Raw genomic sequence first — 22,621 nt, 5'->3', positions numbered from 1 at the left:
GGAGGGAGAGGGAGAGAGAGGGAGAGAGAGAGGGAGGGAGGGAGGGAGGGAGGGAGAGAGGGAGAGAGAGCGTGCATGCACAAGTGTGGGCTTTATGTCTGTTGCTTCGTGTGTCTGACCAAAACTCAGTGGGACTCTGGTGGGGCCTTGATGACCGGCTGGTCGGCTAGGGCGTATGTAACCACGAGCATCTTCACCTGTGGGGCGTGGTGCTCAGCACAGGCCTCTGCAGTGTTGATGAGGGTCCTCCCTGCCTTTCTGATTCACTCTTGTCTGACTGAGCTATGCCTCAAGTGAAGAGACCCAGCTCAGAGTAGCGCAGAGGGGCAAGACCGAGCGTTGAGCAGCTCTCAGAACTGAACTGGGAGGGAACCGGAGGGGCTGGATCAAACCTGACTGTGTGCAGGGACTCCCTCGGTGTCACTGGGCCTCTGCCTGTCACCCCGTGTGTTGGGAGTGACATTCCTGTGCTTATTCTCTCCTGCTTCAGATGCTCCCCAGGGGCGAGAGTGCCTCCCCAACCCCTCCTGCATGCTAGTTAGGACAGTTCTGGGCACAACTCACCTTGGCTGGTCCCATCCCAGACTCCTCCCTGTGGCCAGGGGTAAAGGTTGTGGCCCCCATGACAGGGAGCTGGCGGGAAGACCAGTGGGATGAATGCCTGGACCAGCGTGGTTGTCCTCAACATCCTCTATACTCCATTTCACAAAGCCTGTTGCCAACTTTTCCTTTTCCCTTCTTACGTCTGTCTGTCCATATTGCTGTACAGTCTTGATTCCTATCTTACTCGCAGCCGCGTGGCCAGCATCTTCTGCTTGCTTTTCACTGGGTCGATAATTGCTGGAGGCCTCATCTCTGCTGTGCTTCCCCTTCCATGTTCTGTCTGCACTTCCCAGTGTCCTACAAATCCAGCTGCTGGGCATCTCCTGTTTCCTGCCATCTCTGTGACAGCTGTACGAATACTTCGAGTTCTCCTTTCAGTCTTTGAAATGTGTGCTTCACCTCCATATAGTTTTCTCTTTCAACTTTGCCTTTTTCACTGTTGCTGTTGTTGCCACCACCCTTTATTTACCTAGCTCATGGCTAAGTATAGAAATGCAAAGAAGTCCCCCCTAAGGGGCTGGCAGTCTTACTGGGAAAACGTAACAGGCACAGAAGAAGTGGGACTCTCAGAAGGTATATGCTGACAAATGCCACAAGAGTTCAGAAGGCAGCGTCCTTTGAGAACGCAGGATGAGGAGTCGCAAAGCCCAGATTCTAGTCCCCATCTGGGCTGTCAGGTCACCTCTGGGTTCATTAACTCAGCTATGAAACGAAGTCCTGAGATTTAGAGGCCGTGTGTGTTTGTTTGCGTCACGGTTCTTGGTCAAGAGCTGAGGGGAGTTTTGTGGGAGAGGTGGTGCCTGAGCTGGACGCTGGAGGAAGGCACTTTATTTGCAGCTCTGCCTTGCTCTGGTTCACCTGCCATTGCTTCTTTTAAAACAGTGAGTGAGCTTTCATTCTTTGAGGATTTTTACTCTTTGTTTTGGCTGTACCGTACGACATGTGGGATCTTAATTCCCTGACCAGGGATCGAACCCATGCCCCATGCAGTGGAAGTGTGTAGTCTTAACCACTGGACTGCCAGGGAAGTCCCATAGCATTTTTACTTTTTGACCTTAATTTTTTTTCTTTTTTTTGTGGTACATGGGCCTCTCACTGTTGTGGCCTCTCCCGTTGCAGAGCACAGGCTCGAGACACACAGCCTCAGCGGCCATGGCTTACGGGCCTAGCCGCTCCACGGCATGTGGGATCCTCCCAGACCAGGGCATGAACCCGTGTCCCTTGCATTGGCAGGCAGACTCACAACCACTGTGCCACCAGGGAAGCCCTTGACCTTAGATTTTGAAACGATTTCAGAGTTGGAAAAAGCTGCAAAAAGAGTACAGAGAATGCTCACATGCCCTTTAACCCGCTTTCCTGACACCCACGTAACTGCAGGGTGACCGGCAAAATGAGGAGAGTTAGTGTAATGTCATCAGTATTTGCACTGATGTCCTATTCTGGTTCAGGACCCCACGTTGCATTTGGTTGCAATGGCTCCTGGGTCCTCCCACCTGGGACAGGTCCCTCAGTATTCCCTTTTTTTCCTGGTCTCTCACGACCTTGACATTTTTGAAGATTCCAAGTCTGTTCATTCATAAGTGCCCCTCATTGGGCTTACCTGATGTTTCCGCACGGATAAGTTCATGTTTTGTGTTTTCTGTCAAGAGTACCGTGGGATTGCTGTGCATCCTTGGTGCATCCTGTCCAGAGTGTGCAGTGCGATCTGTCTCAGGCCTGGCTGTGTGAACCTTGATCACTGCATTCAGGTGGCATCTCCCAGGTTCTCCCAGGTTCTCCACTGCCAAGTCTTTTTTTCTTTTTTTTTTTTTTAACTTTGAGACTATGTAAATACCCTGTTTCTCATCATTCTTTCTCCCACTAATTTAAGCAACCATTGCCTCTTCTTACCTGGAACAACTATTACTGTGGTGTTTACCCAGTGATGACCTGCTGATTCTGTTATTCTTTCTACATTTATTAAGTGGAAATCCCATGCAAGGAAAAGCTCTCCCTTCTCCTCCATTTATGTATTTATTCAATTATTTCTTTATACCTGTATGGACCCAGGGATACTTATCCTCTTCCATGGGTCATAATCCATTCATATCATTGTGATTTTGTTGCCCAGATTGTTCTAGATTTGCCCACTGGGAGCCTCTTCAGGTTGGCTGCTGTGTCCTTCTAACATGTTCCCCTTATGCTTTGAGCACTTTCTCACTTTCTGGCACCACAAGATATTCTAGACTCACCTGGTATTTTCCCTGCCCCAGACCTGGCATTGGCAAGGAGCCGTGGTTCCTTTTGGAAAGTGGGATTTAGAAACCAAGATCTGGGTACCAGAGGTGCTCAATGCTGCTGGGGTGCCGTTACCTCCAGGTCCTTCCCAGTGCTTCTTGCTGGCTTAGTTTTGATAAAAGTATCAGTAGTTGATGAGTAGTATCAGTACGTGGTTCTCATTGCATCAGTACCAGAACAGCACTGATGGGGACTGTTCTCTGGAACATAAATTCCATTCTGAAAATATAATATGTACTCAGCTTTTGCATGGAGGTGTTGAAGGAAGGCCCACAGATGTATTCAGAGCATATTCTACGTGATTCTCTTAATAAACATTCATATTTGTTATCCCTGTTCGAACATAGAATACCATTTGTATGATCAAATCAGTGAAGCTGTTTCTGAATAGTTGATGTGTTGTTTTATTTTAAGATGCCAGATATACAGTACCCTGAGCCCCTCCATCCTTGTGTTGTGTCTTCTGATTATTGTCTTCATGGGGGTGTCTCATTGCATGGGCTCTAAAGAGCTCTGGAGATTAAGCCCTTTGTCTAAGTCATGAGCTTCATGTTTCTACTGCTCTGGGGTCCTTGCCTCATTGGTATCCACGTGCTATGATAGTTCTGTTGCTGCATTATCCATTATTCTAATTGAAACCTGAGGTTCTGGGGAAGCCAGGTTGAAGTTCATGCACAAGTAGGAGCCATGAAGGATACTTGCTTAACCACAGCAGTCCCTTTTCTCCCTTTTCAGGAAGTGTCTGCATTGTACAGAAGGCTGCCTTGTTGTAACCTCGTGTTTGTTTTTTTTTCAACGTCTTTATTGGAGTATAATTGCTCTACAATGGTGTGTTAGTTCCTGCTTTATAACAAAGTTAATCAGCCATACATATACATATATCCCCATATCTCCTCCCTCTTGCATCTCCCTCCCCCCCTCCCTATAACCTCGTGCTTTTTTTTTTTAAGTTAGCTTTATTATCCCCCTTTGTGTTATTTTATAAAGTATTAGACAATCTAGTTTTTTTATATAGATTTATTTATTTATTCATTTATTTAATTTTTGGCTGCATTGGGTCTTCGCTGCTGCACGCGGGCTTTCTCTAGTTTCAGTGAGTGGGGGCTACGCTTTGTTGCGGGGCACAGGCTTCTCATTGTGGTGGCTTCTCTTGTTGCAGAGCACAGGCTGTAGGTGCGCGGACTTGAGTAGTTGTGGCACACAGGCTTCAGTAGTTGTGGCTCACGGGCTCTAGAGCGCAGGCTCAGTAGTTGTGGCGCACAGGCTTAGTTGCTCCACGGCATGTGGGATCTTCCCGGACGAGGGCTCGAACCCGTGTCCCCTGGATTGGCAGGCAGATTCTTAATCACTGCGCCACCAGGGAAGCCCCTAACCTCGTGCTTTTAATGTGGACTTTCTTTTCCAGCATGGGAAAGACTTTGAAGCGATTCAGAACAACATTGCTCTGAAATACAAGAAGAAAGGCAAGCCCGCCAGCATGGTAAAGAACAAGGAGCAGGTCCGGCACTTCTACTACCGCACGTGGCACAAGATCACCAAGTACATTGACTTTGACAACGGTGAGTGCCTAGGCCGGCTTCCTGGGGCCAGAGGCGGGGTGGCTTCTGGTTCAGGAGCGTGGCTTCCGCAAACCTGCAGGCCACACCTTCTGGCATTATTCTCACCCAGCCACACGGCCTGGGATGTACTCACCTGTGGTGCTTTGGCTGACAGGAGGCCTTGTAACTGGTGGTCAGGCTGAGTTACAAGGAAGCCTGTGGTGTCTGAGTCCCTGACTCGCTCCCCCCTGGGAGGGAGGGCACCGTGATCCAGAATCACACCTCCCCGTTGCCCGCCCTTCTCCCAAGGGGGCCCCAGTGGGGTTAGGGTCGGGCAGGGCCTGGTGTGTGTCAGCCCGGGTGGAGGGCTGGCGTTCCAGGGCTTTTCCCAGGCTCTTTTTCCAGGCTCTGTGTTTGAGTCCAGTTTGCGTGGCTCCATCTTTATTTATTTATTTATATATTTATTTTTTTATTTTAATTTTATTTTTTTTACATCTTTATTGGACACCTCATTACAAATAACTCAATTTCATTTCTTTTTATGGCTGAGTAATATTCCACTGTATATATTTACATATATATGTATGTATGTATATATTTTTATATATATGTATGTATATATATATATGTATGTATGTATATATATATATATATATATATATATATATATATATATATATGAAAATATGTGCCACATCTTCTTTATCCATTCATCTGTTGATGGACACTTAGGTTGCTTCCATGTCCTGGCAATTGTAAATAGAGCTGCAATGAACATTTTGGTACATGACTCTTTTTGAATTATGGTTTTCTCAGGGTATATGCCCAGTAGTGGGATTGCTGGGTCATATGGTAATTCTATTTTTAGTTTTTTAAGGAACCTCTTAAACCTCCATGGTGGCTGTACCAATTCACATTCCCACCAACAGTGCAAGAGGGTTCCCTTTTCTCCACACCCTCTCCAGCATTTATTGTTTCTAGATTTTCTGATGATGGCCATTCTGACTGGTGTGAGATGACACCTCATTGTCGTTTTGATTTGCATTTCTCTAATAATTAGTGATGTTGAGCAGCTTTTCATTTGCTTCTTGGCCATCTGTATGTCTTCTTTGGAGAAATGTCTATTTAGGTCTTCTGCCCAGTTTTGGATTGGGTTGTTTGTTTTTTTAATACTGAACTGCATGAGCTGTTATATTTTGGGGATTAATCCTTTGTCCATTGATTGGTTTGCAAGTATTTTCTCCCATTCTGAGGGTTGTCTTTTGGTCTTGTTTATGGTTTCCTTTGCTGTGCAAAAGCTTTGAAATTTAATTAGGTTCCATTTGTTTATTTTTGTTTTTATTTCCATTTCTCTAGGAGGTGGGTCAAAAAGGATCTTGCTGTGATTTATGTCCTAGAGTGTTCTGCCTATGTTTTCCTCTAAGACTTTGATAGTTTCTGGCCTTACATTTAGGTCTTTAATCCATTTTGAGCTTATTTTTGTGTATGGTGTTAGGGAGTGATCTAATCTCATACTTTTACATGTACCTATCCAGTTTTCCCAGCACCACTTATTGAAGAGGCTGTCCTTTCTCCACTGTATATTCCTGCCACCTTTATCAAAGATAAGGTGACCATATGTGCATGGGTTTATCTCTGGGCTTTCTATCCTATTCCATTGATCTATCTTTCTGTTTTTGTGCCAGTACCATACTGTCTTGATTACTGTAGCTTTGTAGTATAGTCTGAAGTCAGGCAGCCTGATTCCTCCAGCTCCATTTTTTGTTCTCAAGATTGCTTTGGCTATTCGGGGTCTTTTGTGTTTCCATACAAATTGTGAAATTTTTTGTTCTAGTTCTGTGAAAAATGCCAGTGGTAGTTTGATAGGGATTGCATTGAATCTATAGATTGCTTTGGGTAGTAGAGTCATTTTCACAATGTTGATTCTTCCAATCCAAGAACATGGTATATCTCTCCATCTGTTTGTATCATCTTTAATTTCTTTCATCAGTGTCTTATAATTTTCTGCATACAGGTCTTTTGTCTCCTTAGGTAGGTTTATTCCTAGATATTTTATTCTTTTTGTTGCAATGGTAAATGGGAGTGTTTTCTTGATTTCACTTTCAGATTTTTCATCATTAGTATATAGGAATGCCAGAGATTTCTGTGCATTAATTTTGTATCCTGCTACTTTACCAAATTCATTGATTAGCTCTAGTAGTTTTCTGGTAGCATCTTTAGGATTCTCTATGTATAGTATCATGTCATCTGCAAACAGTGACAGCTTTACTTCTTCTTTTCCGATTTGGATTCCTTTTATTTCCTTTTCTTCTCTGATTGCTGTGGCTAAAACTTCCAAAACTATGTTGAATAAGAGTGGTGAGAGTGGGCAACCTTGTCTTGTTCCTGACCTTAGTGGAAATGCTTTCAGTTTTTCGCCATTGAGGATGATGTTGGCTGTGGGCTTGTCATATACGGCCTTTATTATATTGAGGAAAGTTCCCTCTACACCTACTTTCTGCAGGGTTTTTATCATAAATGGGTGTTGAATTTTGTCAAAAGCTTTCTCTGCATCTATTGAGATGATCATATGGTTTTTCTCCTTCAATTTGTTAATATGGTTAATCACATTGATAGATTTGCGTATATTGAAGAATCCTTGCATTCCTGGAATAAACCCCACTTGATCATGGTGTATGATCCTTTTAATGTGCTGTTGGATTCTGTTTGCTAGTATTTTGTTGAGGATTTTTGCATCTATGTTCATCAGTGATATTGGCCTGTAGTTTTCTTTCTTTGTGACATCCTTGTCTGGTTTTGGTATCAAGGTGATGGTGGCCTCGTAGAATGAGTTTGGGAGTGTTCCTCCCTCTGCTATATTTTGGAAGAGTTTGAGAAGGATAGGTGTTAGCTCTTCTCTAAATGTTTGATAGAATTCTCCTGTGAAGCCATCTGGTCCTGAGCTTTTGTTTGTTGGAAGATTTTTTTTTTTTTTTTTTCCGGTACGTGGGCCTCTCACTGCTGTGACCTCTCCCGTTGCGGAACACAGGCTCTGGATGCGCAGGCCCAGTGGCCATGGCTTATCTGCTATATTTTGGAAGAGTTTGAGAAGGATAGGTGTTAGCTCTTCCCTAAATGTTTGATAGAATTCGCCTGTGAAGCCATCTGGTCCTGGGCTTTTGTTTGTTGGAAGATTTTTCATCACAGTTTCAATTTCAGTGCTTGTGATTGGTCTGTTCATATTTTCTGTTTCTTCCTGATTCAGTCTTGGCATGTTGTGCATTTCTAAGAATTTGTCCATTTCTTCCAGGTTGTCCATTTTATTGGCATAGAGTTGCTTGTAGTAATCTCTCATGATCTTTTGTATTTCTGCAGTGTCAGTTGTTACTTCTCTTTTTTCATTTCTAATTCTGTTGATTTGAGTCTTCTCCCTTTTTTTCTTGATGAGTCTGGCTAATTGTTTATCAATTTTGTTTATCTTATCAAAGAACCAGCTTTTAGTTTTATTGATATTTGCTATCGTTTCCTTCATTTCTTTTCCATTTATTTCTGATCTGATCTTTTTGATTTCTTTCCTTCTGCTAACTGTGGGGTTTTATTGTTCTTTCTCTAATTGCTTTAGGTGCAAGGTTAGGTTGTTTATTCGAGATGTTTCCTGTTTCTTAAGGTAGGATTATATTGCTATAAACTTCCTTCTTAGAACTGCTTTTGCTGCATCCCATAGGTTTTGGGTCGTCGTGTCTCCATTGTCATTTGTTTCCAGGTATTTTTTGATTTCCTCTTTGATTTCTTCAGTGATCACTTCATTATTAAGTAGTGTATTGTTTAGGCTCCATGTATTTGTATTTTTTACAGATCTTTTCCTGTAATTGATATCTAGTCTCATAGTGTTGTGGTCGGAAAAGATACTTGATACAATTTCAATTTTCTTAAATTTACCAAGGCTTGATTTGTGACTCCAAGGTATGATCTATCCTGGAGAATGTTCCATGAGCACTTGAGAAAAATGTGTATTCTGTTGTTTTTGGATGGAATGTCCTATAAATATCAATTAAGTCCACCTTGTTTAATGTATCATTTAAAGCTTGTGTTTCCTTATTTATTTTCACTTTAGATGATCTGTCCATTGGTGAAAGTGGGGTGTTAAAGTCCCCTACTATGAAGGTGTTACTGTCTATTTCCCCTTTTATGGCTGTTAGTATTTGCCTTATGTATTGAGGTGCTCCTATGTTGGGTGCATAAATATTTACAATTGTTATATCTTCTTCTTGGATAGATCCCTTGATCATTATGTAGTGTCCATCTTTGTCTCTTCTAATAGTCTTTATTTTAAAGTCCATTTTGTCTGATACGAGAATTGCTACTCCAGATTTCTTTTGGTTTCCATTTGCATGGAATGTCTTTTTCCATCCCCTCACTTTCAGTCTGTATGTGTCTCTAGGTCTGAAGTGGGTCTCTTGTAGACAGCATTTATATGGGCCTTGTTTTTGTATCCATTCAGCCAGTCTGTGTCTTCTGGTGGGAGCATTTAATCCATTTACATTTAAGGTCATTGTAGATATGTATGTTCCTATTCCCATTTTCTTAATTGTTTTGGGTTTGTTATTATAGGTCTTTTCATTTTGTGTTTCTTGCCTAGAGAAGATCCTTTAGCATTTGTTGTAAAGCTGGTTTGGTGGTGCTGAACTCTCTCAGCTTTTGCTTGTCTATAAATGTTTTAATTTCTCCATCAAATCTGAATGATATCCTTGCTGGGTAGAGTAATCTTGGTTGTGGGTTTTTCTCCTTCAACACTTTAAATATGTCCTGCCAGTCCCTTTCTGGCTTGCAGAGTTTCTGCTGAAAGATCAGCTGTTAACCTTATGGGGATTCCCTTGTTTGTTATTTGTTGTTTTTCCCTTGCTTCTTTTAATATGTTTTCTTTGTATTTAATTTTTGACAGTTTGATTAATATTTGTCTTGGTGTGTTTCTGCTTGGATTTATCCTGTATGGGACTCTGTGTGCTTCCTGGACTTGATTAACTATTTCCTTTCCCACATTAGGGAAGTTTTCAACTATAATTTCTTCAAATATTTTCTCAGTGCCTTTCTTTTTCTCTTCTTCTTCTGGAACCCCTGTAATTCAAATGTTGGTGTGTTTAATGTTGTCCCAGAGGTCTCTGAGACTGTCCTCAGTTCTTTTCATTCTTTTTTCTTTATTCTGCTCTGCAGTAGTTATTTCCACTATTTTATCTTCCAGGTCACTTATCCGTTCTTCTGCCTCAATTATTCTGCTATTGATCCCTTCTAGAGTATGTTTAATTTCATTTATTGTGTTGTTCATCGTTGCTTGTTTCATCTTTAGTTCTTTTAGGTCCTTGTTAAATGTTTCTTGGGTTTTCTCTATTCTATTTCCAAGATTTTGGACCATCTTTACTGCCATTATTCTGAATTCTTTTTCAGGTAGACTGCCTGTTTCCTCTTCATTTGTTAGGTCTGGTGGGGTTTTATCTTGTTCCTTCATCTGCTGTGTGTTTTTCTGTCTTCTCATTTTGCTTATCTTACTGTGTTTGGGATCTCCTTTTTGCAGGCTGCAGGTTTGTAGTTCCCATTGTTTTTGGTGTCTGTCCCCAGTGGCTAAAGTTGGTTCAGTGGGTTGTGAAGGCTTCCTGGTGGAGGGGACTAGTGCCTGTGTTCTGATGGATGAGGCTGGATCTTGTCTTTCTGGTGGGCAGGTCCACGTCTGGTCGTGTGTTTTGGGGTGTCTGTGGACTTATTATGATTTTAGGCAGCCTCTCTGCTAATGGGTGGGGTTGTGTTCCTGTCTTGCTAGTTGGTTGGCATAGGGTGTCCAGCACTGTAGCTTGCTGGTCGTTGAGTGAAGCTGGGTGTTGGTGTTGAGATGGATATCTCTGGGAGATTTTCTCCATTTGATATTACATGGAGCTGGGAGGTCTCTCGTGGACCAGTGTCCTGAAGTTGGTTCTCCCACCTCAGAGGCACAGCACTGACTCCTGTCTGCAGCACCAAGAGCCTTTCATCCACACGGCTCAGAATAAAAGGGAGAAAAAGTAGAAAGAAAGAAAGAGGATAAAAGAAAATTAAGGTAAAATAAAATAAAGTTATTAAAATAAAAAAATTAATTTTTAAGAAAAAAATTAAAAAAAACAAAAAACAAACAAGAAAAACGGACGGATAGAACCCTAGGACGAATGGTGAAAGCAAAGATATTCAGACGAAATCTCACACAGAAGCATACACATACACACTCACAAAAAGAGGAAAAGGGGAAAAATAATAAATCTTGCTCTCAAAGTCCACCTCCTCAATTTAGGATGATTCGTTGTCTATTCAGGTATTCCACAGATGCAGGGTACATCAAGTTGATTGTGGAGATTTAATCCGCTGCTCCTGAGGCTGCTGGGAGAGATTTCCCTTTCTCTTCTTTGTTCGCACAGCTCCCGGGGTTCAGCTTTGGATTTGGCCCTGCCTCTGCGTGTAGGTCGCCAGAGGGCGTCTGTTCTTTGCTCAGACAGGACGGGGTTAAAGGAGCCGCTGATTCGGGGGCTCTGGCTCACTCAGGCCGGGGGGAGGGAGGGGTATGGAGTGCGGGGCGAGCCTGCGGCAGCAGAGGCCGGCATGACATTGCACCAGCCTGAGGTGCGCCGTGTGTTCTTCCCGGGGAAGTTGTCCCTGGATCCCGGGACCCTAGCAGTGGCGGGCTGCACAGGCTCCCCGGAAGGGAGGTGTGGAGAGTGACCTGTGCTCGCACACAGGCTTCTTGGTGGTGGCGGCAGCAGCCTTAGTGTCTCATGCCCGTCTCTGGCGTCCACGCTGTTAGCCCCGGCTCGCACCTGTCTCTGGAGATCGTTTAAGTAGTGCTCTTAATCCTATCTCCTCGAGCACTGGGACACAAAGAAGGAAGAAAAAGTCTCTTGCCTCTTCAGCAGCTCCAGACTTTTTCCTGGACTCCCACCCGGCTAGCCGTGGTGCACTAAACCCCTGCAGGCTGTGTTCACACCGCCAACCCCAGTCCTCTCCCGGCCCTCCGACCAAAGCGCGAAGCCCGAGCCTCAACCCCTCAGCCTGGGCGGGTGAGCAGACAAGCCTGTCGGCCTGGTGAGTGCCAGTCGGGCCTGATCCTCTGTGTGGGAATCTCTCCGCTTTGCCCTCCACACCCCTGTTGCCTTGCTCTCCTCCGTGGCTCTGAAGCTTCCCCCCTCTGCCACCCGCAGTCTCCGCCCTCGAAGGGGCTCCTAGTGTGTGGAAACCTTTCCTCCTTCATGGCTTCCTCCCACTGGTGCAGGTCCCGTCCGTATTCTTTTGTCTCTGTTTATTCTTTATTCTTTTGCCTAGCCCAGGTACGTGGGGAGTTTCTTGCCTTTTGGGAGGTCTGAGGTCTTCTGCCAGTGTTCAGTAGGTGTTCTGTAGGGTATGTTCCACGTGTAGATGTATTTCTGATGTATCTGTGGGGAAGAAGGTAATCTCCGTGTCTTACTCTTCCGCCATCTTCCCCTAGATCTGTGGCTCCATCTTTAATTCATGAGTCTAGGTCATCGCCAGGTGCGGTTCTGACTTCCTGCTCAGAGCACCTCTGTCCTAAGGGGAGGAATTGCTGCCTCCTGTGTCTGCACGCCAGGAGAATCCTGTGTCTGTGTCGTTCCTGCTGCTTCTCTCGTCGATCGGTCTCTCCACATGTGTGCTTCCACTGACTGCACTGATTTCTGACACACCCTCCAAATAACATCAGTTCTGATCCAGATTAATCGTGGTTGCTGTGGTCACGTTACTCCCCTTTGAACCTTTGTCTGTACCCTGCAGGTGTTCTCTTGGCCAGTCAGTGTGTCCTAGCCTCCCCCCGCTGACCCATCTGGCTCTCCTTGCTGGCTTTCCCCTAGGTCGGGATGCCAGGGCCAGGGATTCCTCCTCCGGCCTTAGAAAGGCCCAGAGACAGTGATTCAAGCTGTCTTTTTCTGTAAAAGGTCAGATGGTGAATATTGATTTTTTTGGCTTTGGGGTTTTATGGTCTTTATTGAAACCACTTCACTCTGCTTTCTAGCTCATTGTGGATAATACATAGAGGAACACATGTTGCTGCATTTGCCTGTTTAAAAAGAGAGCCCTTGGGTCGAATCTGGCCTGCGATTTGCTGTCCTCTGCCCTGGAGAAGTCCTTCCTCCCTGCCGTCGGCCAGTGCTGGGGCTCTCAGGGACTGGGAGGTCCCAGGGTCTGGTGATGGTTGCTATGGTCACTGCATTTCCCATCTGCTTCTGTCTTTTTGTTTGTTTGGTTTTTTTTTGGCCACGCCACATGGCTTGCAGGATCTTAGTTCCCTGACCAGGGACTGAACCCGGGCCCCAGCAGTGAAAGCGCAGAGTCCTAACCACTGGACCACCAGGGAATCCCCATCTGGTTCTGTCCTACGACACTGTCCCCTGAATGTATTTCCCTTTGAATCTTTGGGGGCACCTCTTACTCCTGTCAGTGTTACTGGTTCTACTCCGAGCTTCTCAGGTCTGTTCTCACTGCCTGGCCTGCCTTGGTCCTGCCCTAGACCAGTGCTGCTGGTCCTTCCCTTCCTAACCCAGCCTTTGAGCTGTGAGATCCACACAAAATGTTCATCTGCCCGGCCGCTCCCTTGCCTGAGCCCCCTCCCTGTGCCCCACCAGAGGCCCGCACCATGACCTGCCACGGCCCCGGGAATGGAGTCACCTGCCTCCTTACCTGCACTTTCCTTCACACCTTGACTCCTGCCACACTCCTGCCACTCCCACCTGGTCGTCCTCCCTAACCTGTTCACCAGGACTCAGCTCCTGTGTTAGTTGTCCCAGAAATCCTCCCCTGAATCCTCTCTTGTCCCCACTGCCGCCTGTGGTTGGGCACGTGGCATGCTCTTCCCTGGAGGTGCCTGTAATGCGCTTGCTCAGGTGGAGGAGAAAGCCCCGGCTCGGCGGTGGAGGCCCTGGCCCCTGTGCACCCCAACGATGTGGGGAGTGGAGGTCCGAGTCCAGGCAGCATCCTCTTCCCATTGTACCCCTCTCGCTCTGTCTCCTGACTTTTGTCTGCCTTACAAGTACTGTTTTCACACCACCTTTTCATGTCGATGTAGAATTTCTCCATGTGTTTGTTTTTTAAATGACATCTGTTTTAGTTTTTTCAGTATTAGTAAGTTTTCTTAACCTAATGCTTGGTGATTAGTTCTTTAATTATTTATTTATTTATTTATTTATTTATTTGGCTGCATCAGGTCTTAGTAGCGGCATGTGGTATCTTTCATTGTGGTGCACGGGCTTCTCTCTGTTTGTGGCACGTGGGCTCAGTAGTTGTGGCACGGCATGTGAGATCTTAGTTCCCTGACCAGGGCTTGAACCTGTGTCCCCTGTGTAGGAAGGTGGATTCTTAACCACCGGACCACCAGGGAAGTCCCTCCATGTGGTTTTTATATATATATGTGTGTGTGTATATATATATATTTATTTATTTATTTTTTTGGTTGTTTATTTATTTATTTATTTATTTTTGGCTGTGTTGGGTCTTCATTTTTGTGCGAGGGCTTTTTCCAGTTGTGGCGAGCGGGGGCCACTCCTCATCGCGGTGCGCAGGCCTCTCACTGTCGCGGCCTCTCGTCGTGAAGCACAGGCTCCAGACGCGCAGGCTCAGTAGTTGTGGCTCACGGGCCCAGTTGCTCCGTGGCATGTGGGATCCTCCCAGACCAGGGCTCGAACCCGTGTCCCCTGCATCGGCAGGCAGATTCTCAACCACTGCGCCCCCAGGGAAGCCCTCCATGTGTTTTTTATTAAATGTATTTGTTTGAGTGGCGATACTACAAATGAATACATTTTACCTTTCCTTTTGGATTTGCAAGTCACTTATAGTGTTTTTAAATAACAGGGTGGATATCTTTATTCATATAGCACTCTTCTTCAGATAAATTCACACAATTGAGGTAAAATTATATTAACGTTACTGCTAATTGTCTCATTGTGAGCATCCCGTCACAGCACTGTCTGACAACCCTCCGGGAAGATGCATGTCCGGCCCTTTGTCCTGGGGGTCTGTCTGCCTCTCCCCGCATTTCCCATCTGGTTCTGTCCGTGACAAAGGCAGAAAGGAGTACCTGACAGACGAGTGCATGTTGCTCTGGGCAAGTCCTGTTTCATGCGAGGCCCCACGTGCAGGCTGATTTTATGACCCCACCGAGGTTCTCTCTGGCCAGTTAAATCCTTTTGCTTCTCACGAGTCTTTTTAAGGTATCTTTCCTGCTTAAAAGCCTTCTGCTTCAGGGGCTGCCCGTCCAGCCTGACATCTTGATGAGGAAGATACAACACAAACAGAATGGTGGCTCCAACCTCTTCTAGTGCCATATCTGTGTAGTGAGGTTGCTGCTCCTTCTAGGGACCCTGGGAAGTGGGCGCTCAGTTTCCACGCTTTGCAGCAGTCCCTCGGTCTGACCCACAAGTCTTTTGCTACTGGTGTGTGTGTGTGTGTGTGTGTGTGTGTGTGTGCATGTGCACATGGGCACACGCGTGTGTGCTCTCAGTGTCCACGTGGCCATGAACGTAAGCCTCTCGATGGCTGTGGTGCTTTGTGGCAAGTTGGCAGCATTTTGTTCTTTGTCAGGCCATCTCCACGGAGTCTGTGTGTCTGCTGGCTGTGCCCATCCTTAGCTCAGACTGTTGCTCACATCCCTAGTTGATTTGAAAATATCGACTCTGGTCCTGTTGAGTCCAGTGTGCTGTTATTAATATCTGTTGTCATCACGAACACCCTCCCTCCCTCCAGGCTGGCACGCAGAAACAAGTTTTAGCTGTTTGGCTCTTTCTCTGTCTTCCGCATTTCTCTTTTTTATTGTTACATAGTCTGTCCTTTCTGCAAGTCATCCCACGAGAGCAGGTCTTTCATCTGCTTTGGCTGGTCTTGAAACACTCACTTCCAATGTGAAGCCCTCAGCAACACAAGAAGGGGAAGTGGGTAGGAAGCTACCTGGAGATCAGGCGGTGGGGGGTCATTCCCGGAGCAGTGCTCTAGCACGTTCTGTGCTTTCACTGCCACCAGGCTATGGGGCAGAGTGGACCACCCAGGCTCCAGGTGTGGACGTGGTGCATCGTCTGCCCTGAGGTCCAGAGGCGTGTCGCAGGGTGGCCACACTGGGCTCTGTGGGACATCTAGAGTGGCTGTGTCTTTCCTGGGCATTTTTGTCACCTCCCCCTGCTGGACAGCCTCCTAAACTCCCCTCCCCCACTGGAGGTATCATTCCCCTTCAGCCCTTTTTCCAACTTGGATGAAGGGTGGATGCATCAGCCGCCCTCAGTTCCACAGTTAGCTCTGCAGTGTCAGCCCCGCTGGCGCCATTCTCCCTTCTCTGCAGTGTCTTTTTTTTTTAACTTTAAAAAAAAAATTTATTTATTTTTGGCCGCATTGGGTCTTCGTTGCTGCGCTTGGGCTTTCTCTAGTTGCAGTGAGCCAGGGCTACTCTTCATTGCAGTACACGGGCTTCTCATTGCAGTGGCTTCTCTTGTTGCAGAGCATGGGCTCTAGGCACGTGGGCTTCAGTAGTTACAGCACACAGGCTCAGTAGTTGTGGCTTACAGGCTCTAGAGTGCAGGCTCAGTAGTTGCGGCACATGGGCTTAGTTGCTCTGTGGCATGTGGGATCTTCCCAGACCAGGGCTCGAACCCTTGTCCCCTTCATTGGCAGGCAGATTCTTAACCACTGCGCCACCAGGGAAGCCCCTCTGCAGTGTCTTCTGCCTGAACCACGTGCCCTTGGTGTCCCGGTGTGGCCCCATGGGAAGTGCCTTCTTTCTGTTGAGCCGAGGGCTGCACCAAGGTCTCTCGCTGGTCCTGATCACCTTTCAGAGCTGGTGGCAGCCGGTTGACCATGTGAGGCCAGAGGCCTGCCCGCCTCTTGGTGCTGCACTGGTGGTCACACTGGGTTCCACGCTGTGCAGCTGTTTCACAGCCCCTCCCCCAGCCCCGGCAACCACGGAGCCACAGATCTTTGTCTCTCCTGGACGCTTCATATCAGTGGAGTCATACAATGCGGGGCCTTTAGTGTCCCGTTTCTTTCACTGAGCATGACGTTTTCCAGGTGCATCCAGGTTGTACGGTGTGTTAGGCTCTTTTAGGGTCCGTTCATTCCTTTCTATGGCTGAGTACTGTTCCATTGTCTGAAAGCCCACGTTTGTTTATTGACTGCATAGTGGATCGTAAGGTTCCCGAGTAGCGGTCCCTGTAAGAGTCCGCTGAGACTGTCGGTCTTTCTCTCAGGAGAACCTTCAGGAATGGTTGGCGTGTGATCTTAGCAGAGCCCCAGGCTCCTCAGAGGCTAGCCGAGGTTCAGAATCCTTGTTTTAGGTCATTCATTCAGAACTTACTTTCTATTTACTAATATACTTTTCCTTTCCTATTGTTGTAATCACACACAGCCAAATCTTTGAAAGGGGGTCTCTGGGGAGAGAACAGTTGTGAGAGGGACACATGGCAGTGGTCACTGCCCTGTGAGATGATCAGAAAGGGGCCAACTGGGCAGTAACCAGACTTACAAGGCGCTGTCAGGCTTGGCTTCACACAGTACACTCAAGGTAACAGTGGCTTGAGCACGTGAGGATTTCTTTCCTGGCGTCAGAGACGCCTGCAGGTAGGTGTCCAGGGCGGGCATCAGGGCCGAATCAGTCTGTTACAGAGCCTCTGGAGCCTCCCTCAGCACTTCTGCTCATACCTGGTGGTGTGGTCTCCTCCAGCCACGAGCAGGCTATACATAGGCTGGCTTAACCCTGGGTGTTGCCTCCCAAATCACACTGGTCTGCTGCTGACAAGCAAGGGGGTGTCCGGAGCACTCAAGCCACATTTCCTCTTCCTTCTGGCCCCAGGCCTGGGGCGAGTTGTCTGTCGTCCCAGGAGGCATGAGAGGTGGGCCTCCTTGGTTCCAGTGCTGCCAGCCCCTCGTTGAGCTTGGGTGGGTTCTGTGCACAGTGAAGGTGGTCCTGACCCTCTTCTGCCTCGCGGAAACTGGCCATGCTGGACGTCCCGTTTTCCTCTCTGGGGACATTGCTCTGCCTGTTAGGACTAGTTTTCTAAACCACCCCCTTTTTCTCTTTTAACTTTTTATTTTGAAAAATTGCAGAAACAGCACCGTGTTGCCGTGTACTCTGCCCAGTATCCCCTGACGTTAACGCCCCGTGGTCCATGGTGCAGTGGTCAAAGCCAAGAAGTGTCCCCCAGCACCCTGGTGTGCACAAGCTGGGCAAGCCCCGCACATCTGTGTTTCCTCCTTCTAAAGCCGCAACCTTTCCTCATTTTCAGTGTTCTCTCGCGGGCTGAAGAAGTCGTCCCAGGAGCTGTATGGGCTGATCTGCTATGGGGAGCTGCGCAAGAAGATCGGGGGCTGTGAGTACCCTTTGTTCAGGGGCGGCCTCCTCCCGGCAGGGCCTGCCTGTTATCCTCTTACAGTTGGAGTTTTAGTACTGGGGGCTCTTCTGTTTTCTCTCCGACTTACATTTTGAAAACATTTTAACGCACAGAACGTTTTAATATACCGAAAAATTGAAGGAGAGCATAACAACCCCCACATACCATCATTTAGATTCATGGGTCCTGAACCTTGGCCTTGTTTGTGTTACTGTCTCTCCCATTCCTGTCCCTCCTCCACACACTTGCATTTTTTCTTGCTCAGCTGTGTGACTGTAAGTTGCAGACGTCTGAGCCCACTGTAAACCCCTCAGCCATTGGCCCCAGTGAACAAGGACATTCTCCTGCATGCCCAGCAAGCACATTTAAGATTTATCAAGTGGGTACCACAGCCTCACCTGGTATCCTGCCCAAACTCAGATCTCCCAGTGCGTCCCACCATGCCAGGCAGGGCATGCCTATTGGGAACAGTGCCCGCTCACAGCTGCTGTGTCTCTTGAGTCTTGACCTAGAACAGTCCCCACTTTCTGGCCTTTCCCGACCCTGGTACACTGAAGGGTCTGGGCCCCTCCCTTTGTCTTGCTCTGAGCATCTCCTTGTAACTAGATTCCTTTTAGATGCACAGGTGCTCTGGCCTCCCCATGTGACCACAGACAAGAGGCCTCAGCCTCGCCTCTCCAGCCCCAAGTTGTCCGCCTGTCATGTGGGTTGGGAGGGCGCACACCCACAGGGCCACTCTGAAGATTAAATGAGACACTATGAGATGATTGTAAGCTGTCACCTAACACGTCATAGCCGGGCAGGAGGGCAGGCAGGGCGGGCATTCCCTGGGTGACCCGCCCTTCCTGAAACAGGCAAGAAGTCCAGGAGCCTCCGAAGGAAGGGACAGGTGGCCTGGCACCCCGCCCCATGCTCCTGCAGGCTGACGACTTATTTAAACAAACCCCCGGCTCCTGCTTTGAGTGCTGTTGAGGGGGCTCTGGGGCCCCACCCCCTGGAATCCCTGCTTCCTTGTCCATCCTCCTCTCTGTGCTTGCCCTAAATTACTCCTGGTCCTGGCAGCATGTTGGGGCCCTGTCCTCCCTCTCCCACATCCCAGCATCCCAGCCCGAGTGCTCCCCACAGGAGGCAGGCCTCATCCTCTTGTCAGCTTCCTGTTACCCTTGGGGTGTACCTGGGTCCCCCGACCCAAGGGGCCTCTGCACTTGGACTTCAGCACGTCTTCCTGCCTGGCGTCCCCTCCAGCTCATCTGCTCCTGCTCGTGACACCTGGTTGGTCCCTCTTGGTCCAGCAGCACTCGAGTGCACATGTACACACATATGCACACACACACACGCACACACACACGCACACACTCACATCCCCGTGAGGCCCCACCTGGGGTTGGGGCTCCCAAAGCTGCTTCACAGCACTCCACCTTGGTGGGGCCCTCATTCTGAACCCCCACTGATCCACCTGCTGGGACACTATTGTGTCCTTTGGTGAAGGTTTGTGGGGGAAGGAGCTCGCTGGGATGGGCAGTTGTCCGCCTGCCCTGCACACAGTGGTAGCCCTTTCTGGGCTACTGGGAACACGTGTCTGAGCTCCAGTGGTCAGAGCGTGCTCTTTGTTAACATACTTTTTGTAACTGAGGTCTCCAGACATCCGATTCTTAAGACATAGACTGAGTCTCTGCTGTGTTCCTGGTCCTTCGACACACCTCACCTTGTGTCACAGCAGCTGCATGAGCTGGGCGGCGTTCCCCCTTGAAAAGGGCCTGATGACCCTCAGTTTCGATGGAAACGGATGACCATTCAAGCCTCCTGGGCTATTGAGTGACAAGTCACACTTTGCCCCAGGCCTGGTGCCATGCGGGTATCAGGACAGGCCAGGGAAGACCTCAGCTGTCTGCAGTCCTCACCAGTTGGTTGAAATGGCTTCTCTTCAAAGGGAGGTTGCTTGCATGGTGCTCCCATCTGGTGACTTGTACCCCGAAGTTGTGGTGGTCCCACCCTCCGGGCCTTCTGTCTGTCACTCTGTCCCTCCAGGCTGCCGGATGCAGGACCCGTGGGCCCTTCCCTCCCCTTTGGTCTCAGCTCACAGGTCCACGAACGTCCCTGACAGGCTGGCTCTCGTGTCACATGCTCATGCATAGCCCCAGCGGTCACTTACGCTGACTGTGCTTGTGTGGTCCATGCTGTTGGAGGGCAGGGTTGCATCTGGCTTGTTTAGGGACGGGGTCTGCATTTGCCCTCCCTGGTGCCAAGCACTATTTCCTGAAGATCTGTTTCCATCTGGCACATGTCCCTTCAGCCTGCTGGGCTTCCTTCAGGCTTTCTCACCATGCCTCTGTGCCGGCTGTGAATTCTTTCTATTGTCATTTATCTGAAAAGTCTTTATTTCATCTTTGTTCTTAAAAGGTATTTTTGCAGGATGTGGGATTTTGATGACAGTTTTTTCTTCATGGCTGAGAGGTCACTGGCCATTTATGTCCTTGTTCCTCTGTAGGGGATGCGTTGTTTTTCTCCCGCTGCTTTTAAACTTTTGTTCTTGTCTTTGGTTTTCAGCCTGGCTGCGTGTTTGTGGCCCGTTGTGTCTTATTCCCCAAATATTCAGCAGGGTTCAAAGAATCTCACAGTGGCCTGCACATATGTACCACCTCCATCCTCCTTTTACCTGGTTACTACACTTCCTATTTCGCGTGTCCTGAGGGCAGCAGTGAGTGGGGGGTGGGGCAGAGGAAAGGAGCGTCTGCTCTAGTAAACACACAGGGTGTCAGTCCGTAGTTCAGAGCTGACGGAGGCAGGCCCACAGGTAACCCAGGAGCCATGCAGGGCAAGAGTGCGTGGGGCAAGGTGGGCCCGGAGAAAGAGGAGTCTCTGACTGGGGCGAGTGGCAGTCCAGAGCGGCAGGGGGGCTGGGGCGGGGGTTTGGAGGCGTGATGAGCTGTGCAGAGGTGGGAGTGGTCCCCTCCCCGAGGATGTCCAGGTGGGCAAAGACAGTGCTCTCAGCACAGGTGACGTGTACGGGCCTTGGGGGAGGGCCTGCAGCTAACATGGGGTCTTAACTGTGGAAGACCTTGACTACCCCATTGAGTGGTTTGGAGTCTGCGTTGGAGATTATTATGTGGGGTCTTGCTGGGCTTCGCTCCTGACTACTTGACGTTCACGTGTGTTTGTTTTTCCATCAAAGGCATGGACGACAAGAACGCCACGAAGCTGAATGAGCTCATTCAGGCTGGGTGAGTAGAGCTGTGTGTGAGGCAGGCCGGCTCCTTGTGGGAATTTGCACTTTTCTCTCAAATATAGACCTCGAAATATGTGCAGTTTTCTCCCCTTTTCTCAGTGAGGACCATTAAATCCTGAAGTCCTCAGAGTTAGCCCTGACAGCCTCACAGTTAAGCATCTGCCCGTGAGGAGGTGGCCAGCCCAGGGGACTGATTGACCTGCCCCCAGCTTCTCCCCGTCCTGGGGGCCCCATCCTTGTTCTTCTGCGGGTCTCCACTCAGCCCTCACCTTCTCACTGTCTCACTCTTTTCCTCAACCTTGTGCATTTCATGGTGTGGGGGTCTCCTTTGCTTCTAGAAGGCCTGCCCTCCCGGTCTTCCTGGTGCATGTTTCTGGTCCTCCCACGCTTCCTCTGCCCTCCGTTCCTTCTTGTGCCTCTCGAGGTCAAGCTGAGTCTGACTCTGTTCTGCTCTCACACTCCTGGCCTCCCGATCACACAAAACCACTGGGGACCCCCACGCAGCTCTGACCTGACTGCTGTGACCGTTTCTGCTCCAGAGAGGCCATACCAGGACTTGCTGCATGGAAAAGCCACGGTGCCCTGTCCTTGAGTTGCCCAGTGGCCCTTTGGCTTGCCTGCTGCCCCCTGCTCTCTGACAGCCTTGCTAGTAGGTCCCTGGGCACCGGCCAGGTATCTGACCCTGAGCTGCTCTCCAGCTTCCGGAACCGCCTTCCTGGGGCTGTCTCAGCACTGCCCCCAGGCTCTCCTGTCCCTGCACCCTCTCCTTTGGCTACTTTAACTCTTCCCAGGGCCTCTGTTACCTTTTCTGGGTGAAGGATCCCAGATCTGACTTGTCCCCCATTTCTCTGCCTCGACGTACAAGTCCCATTACGGCCTGGATGTTTCCTGTGTTCCAGCTGGAAGCCTCCAGCATCTCTTCCTGGGAAGGATGCCCCCGACCTTGCACTCTGAGGGTCTCTCAGTCAGTGCCTCTCACTCCTCTCTGCAAGTAGTTGGAAGCACGGCAGGTGGGCCTGTCCGTCTTTCGCAGCCCTTTGCCTCTCTCATGGCTGCTGTGGCCTTGTCCCTCAGCACTGCGGCTGTGCTGGACTCCAAGGCACAGCCCGACCATCCCCCGTTACATGGTCTGGATTTCTCACCTGTTGTGGGGTCCTCATTGGCAGCCACCCTGTTCCTCCCACTCACCCCATCAGAGCCTCTGCGCTCCCACGTGGACCTCTCCACTCATCTTAGATGGACCCGCCCGCCATCCACAGGACCCTGCTGCTCGATGGCCAGCTGTCCTGTAGGTCGAGCCATCCCTGGGAATAGTTTCCCTGGCCTCTGCTACATCAGCAGGACGTTGTCTTGCACCCTAGTTGTTTTCCTCCCTCGGCCTGGTGTCAGACGGCCAGTGAGCCCCCATCCCTCAGGTTGAGTCCCTGCCAGGTTGACTGTGTGCATTTCTGCTTTGGCTCCAGCCCAGCGTCTGACCTTACAGAGGCTCATGTTGGATCCTCCAGGCTCTGTGTCTATGAACTACCATCAGTTTGGAGCCAGGCCTGAGAGTGACTAGGTTGTACATATCACTATCATGTGAAAGAGAAGTGATTCTCCCCAGCGGCCGG

At 48.7% G+C, this 22,621-nt stretch overlaps 1 protein-coding gene across 1 annotated transcript in view; it reads left to right on the top strand.

Annotated features, from left to right (window-relative positions):
* The window catches only part of CRAMP1 (cramped chromatin regulator 1), a 62,337-nt gene that overhangs the window by 12,700 nt on the left and 27,016 nt on the right, over positions 1-22,621 (top strand). The window contains exons 3-5 of the mRNA XM_007453576.1: positions 4,286-4,439; positions 17,681-17,764; positions 20,958-21,006. Coding sequence (XP_007453638.1) covers positions 4,286-4,439; positions 17,681-17,764; positions 20,958-21,006 — 287 coding nt within the window. The remainder of the gene's footprint in view (positions 1-4,285; positions 4,440-17,680; positions 17,765-20,957; positions 21,007-22,621) is intronic.

The sequence above is a fragment of the Lipotes vexillifer genome, unplaced genomic scaffold, assembly GCF_000442215.2.
Source record: "Lipotes vexillifer unplaced genomic scaffold, Lipotes_vexillifer_v1.1 scaffold914, whole genome shotgun sequence".
In the NCBI taxonomy this organism is placed as follows: domain Eukaryota; kingdom Metazoa; phylum Chordata; class Mammalia; order Artiodactyla; family Lipotidae; genus Lipotes; species Lipotes vexillifer.
Note: the sequence above shows the minus strand (reverse complement) of the source record. Positions and strands in the feature narration are given on the sequence as shown.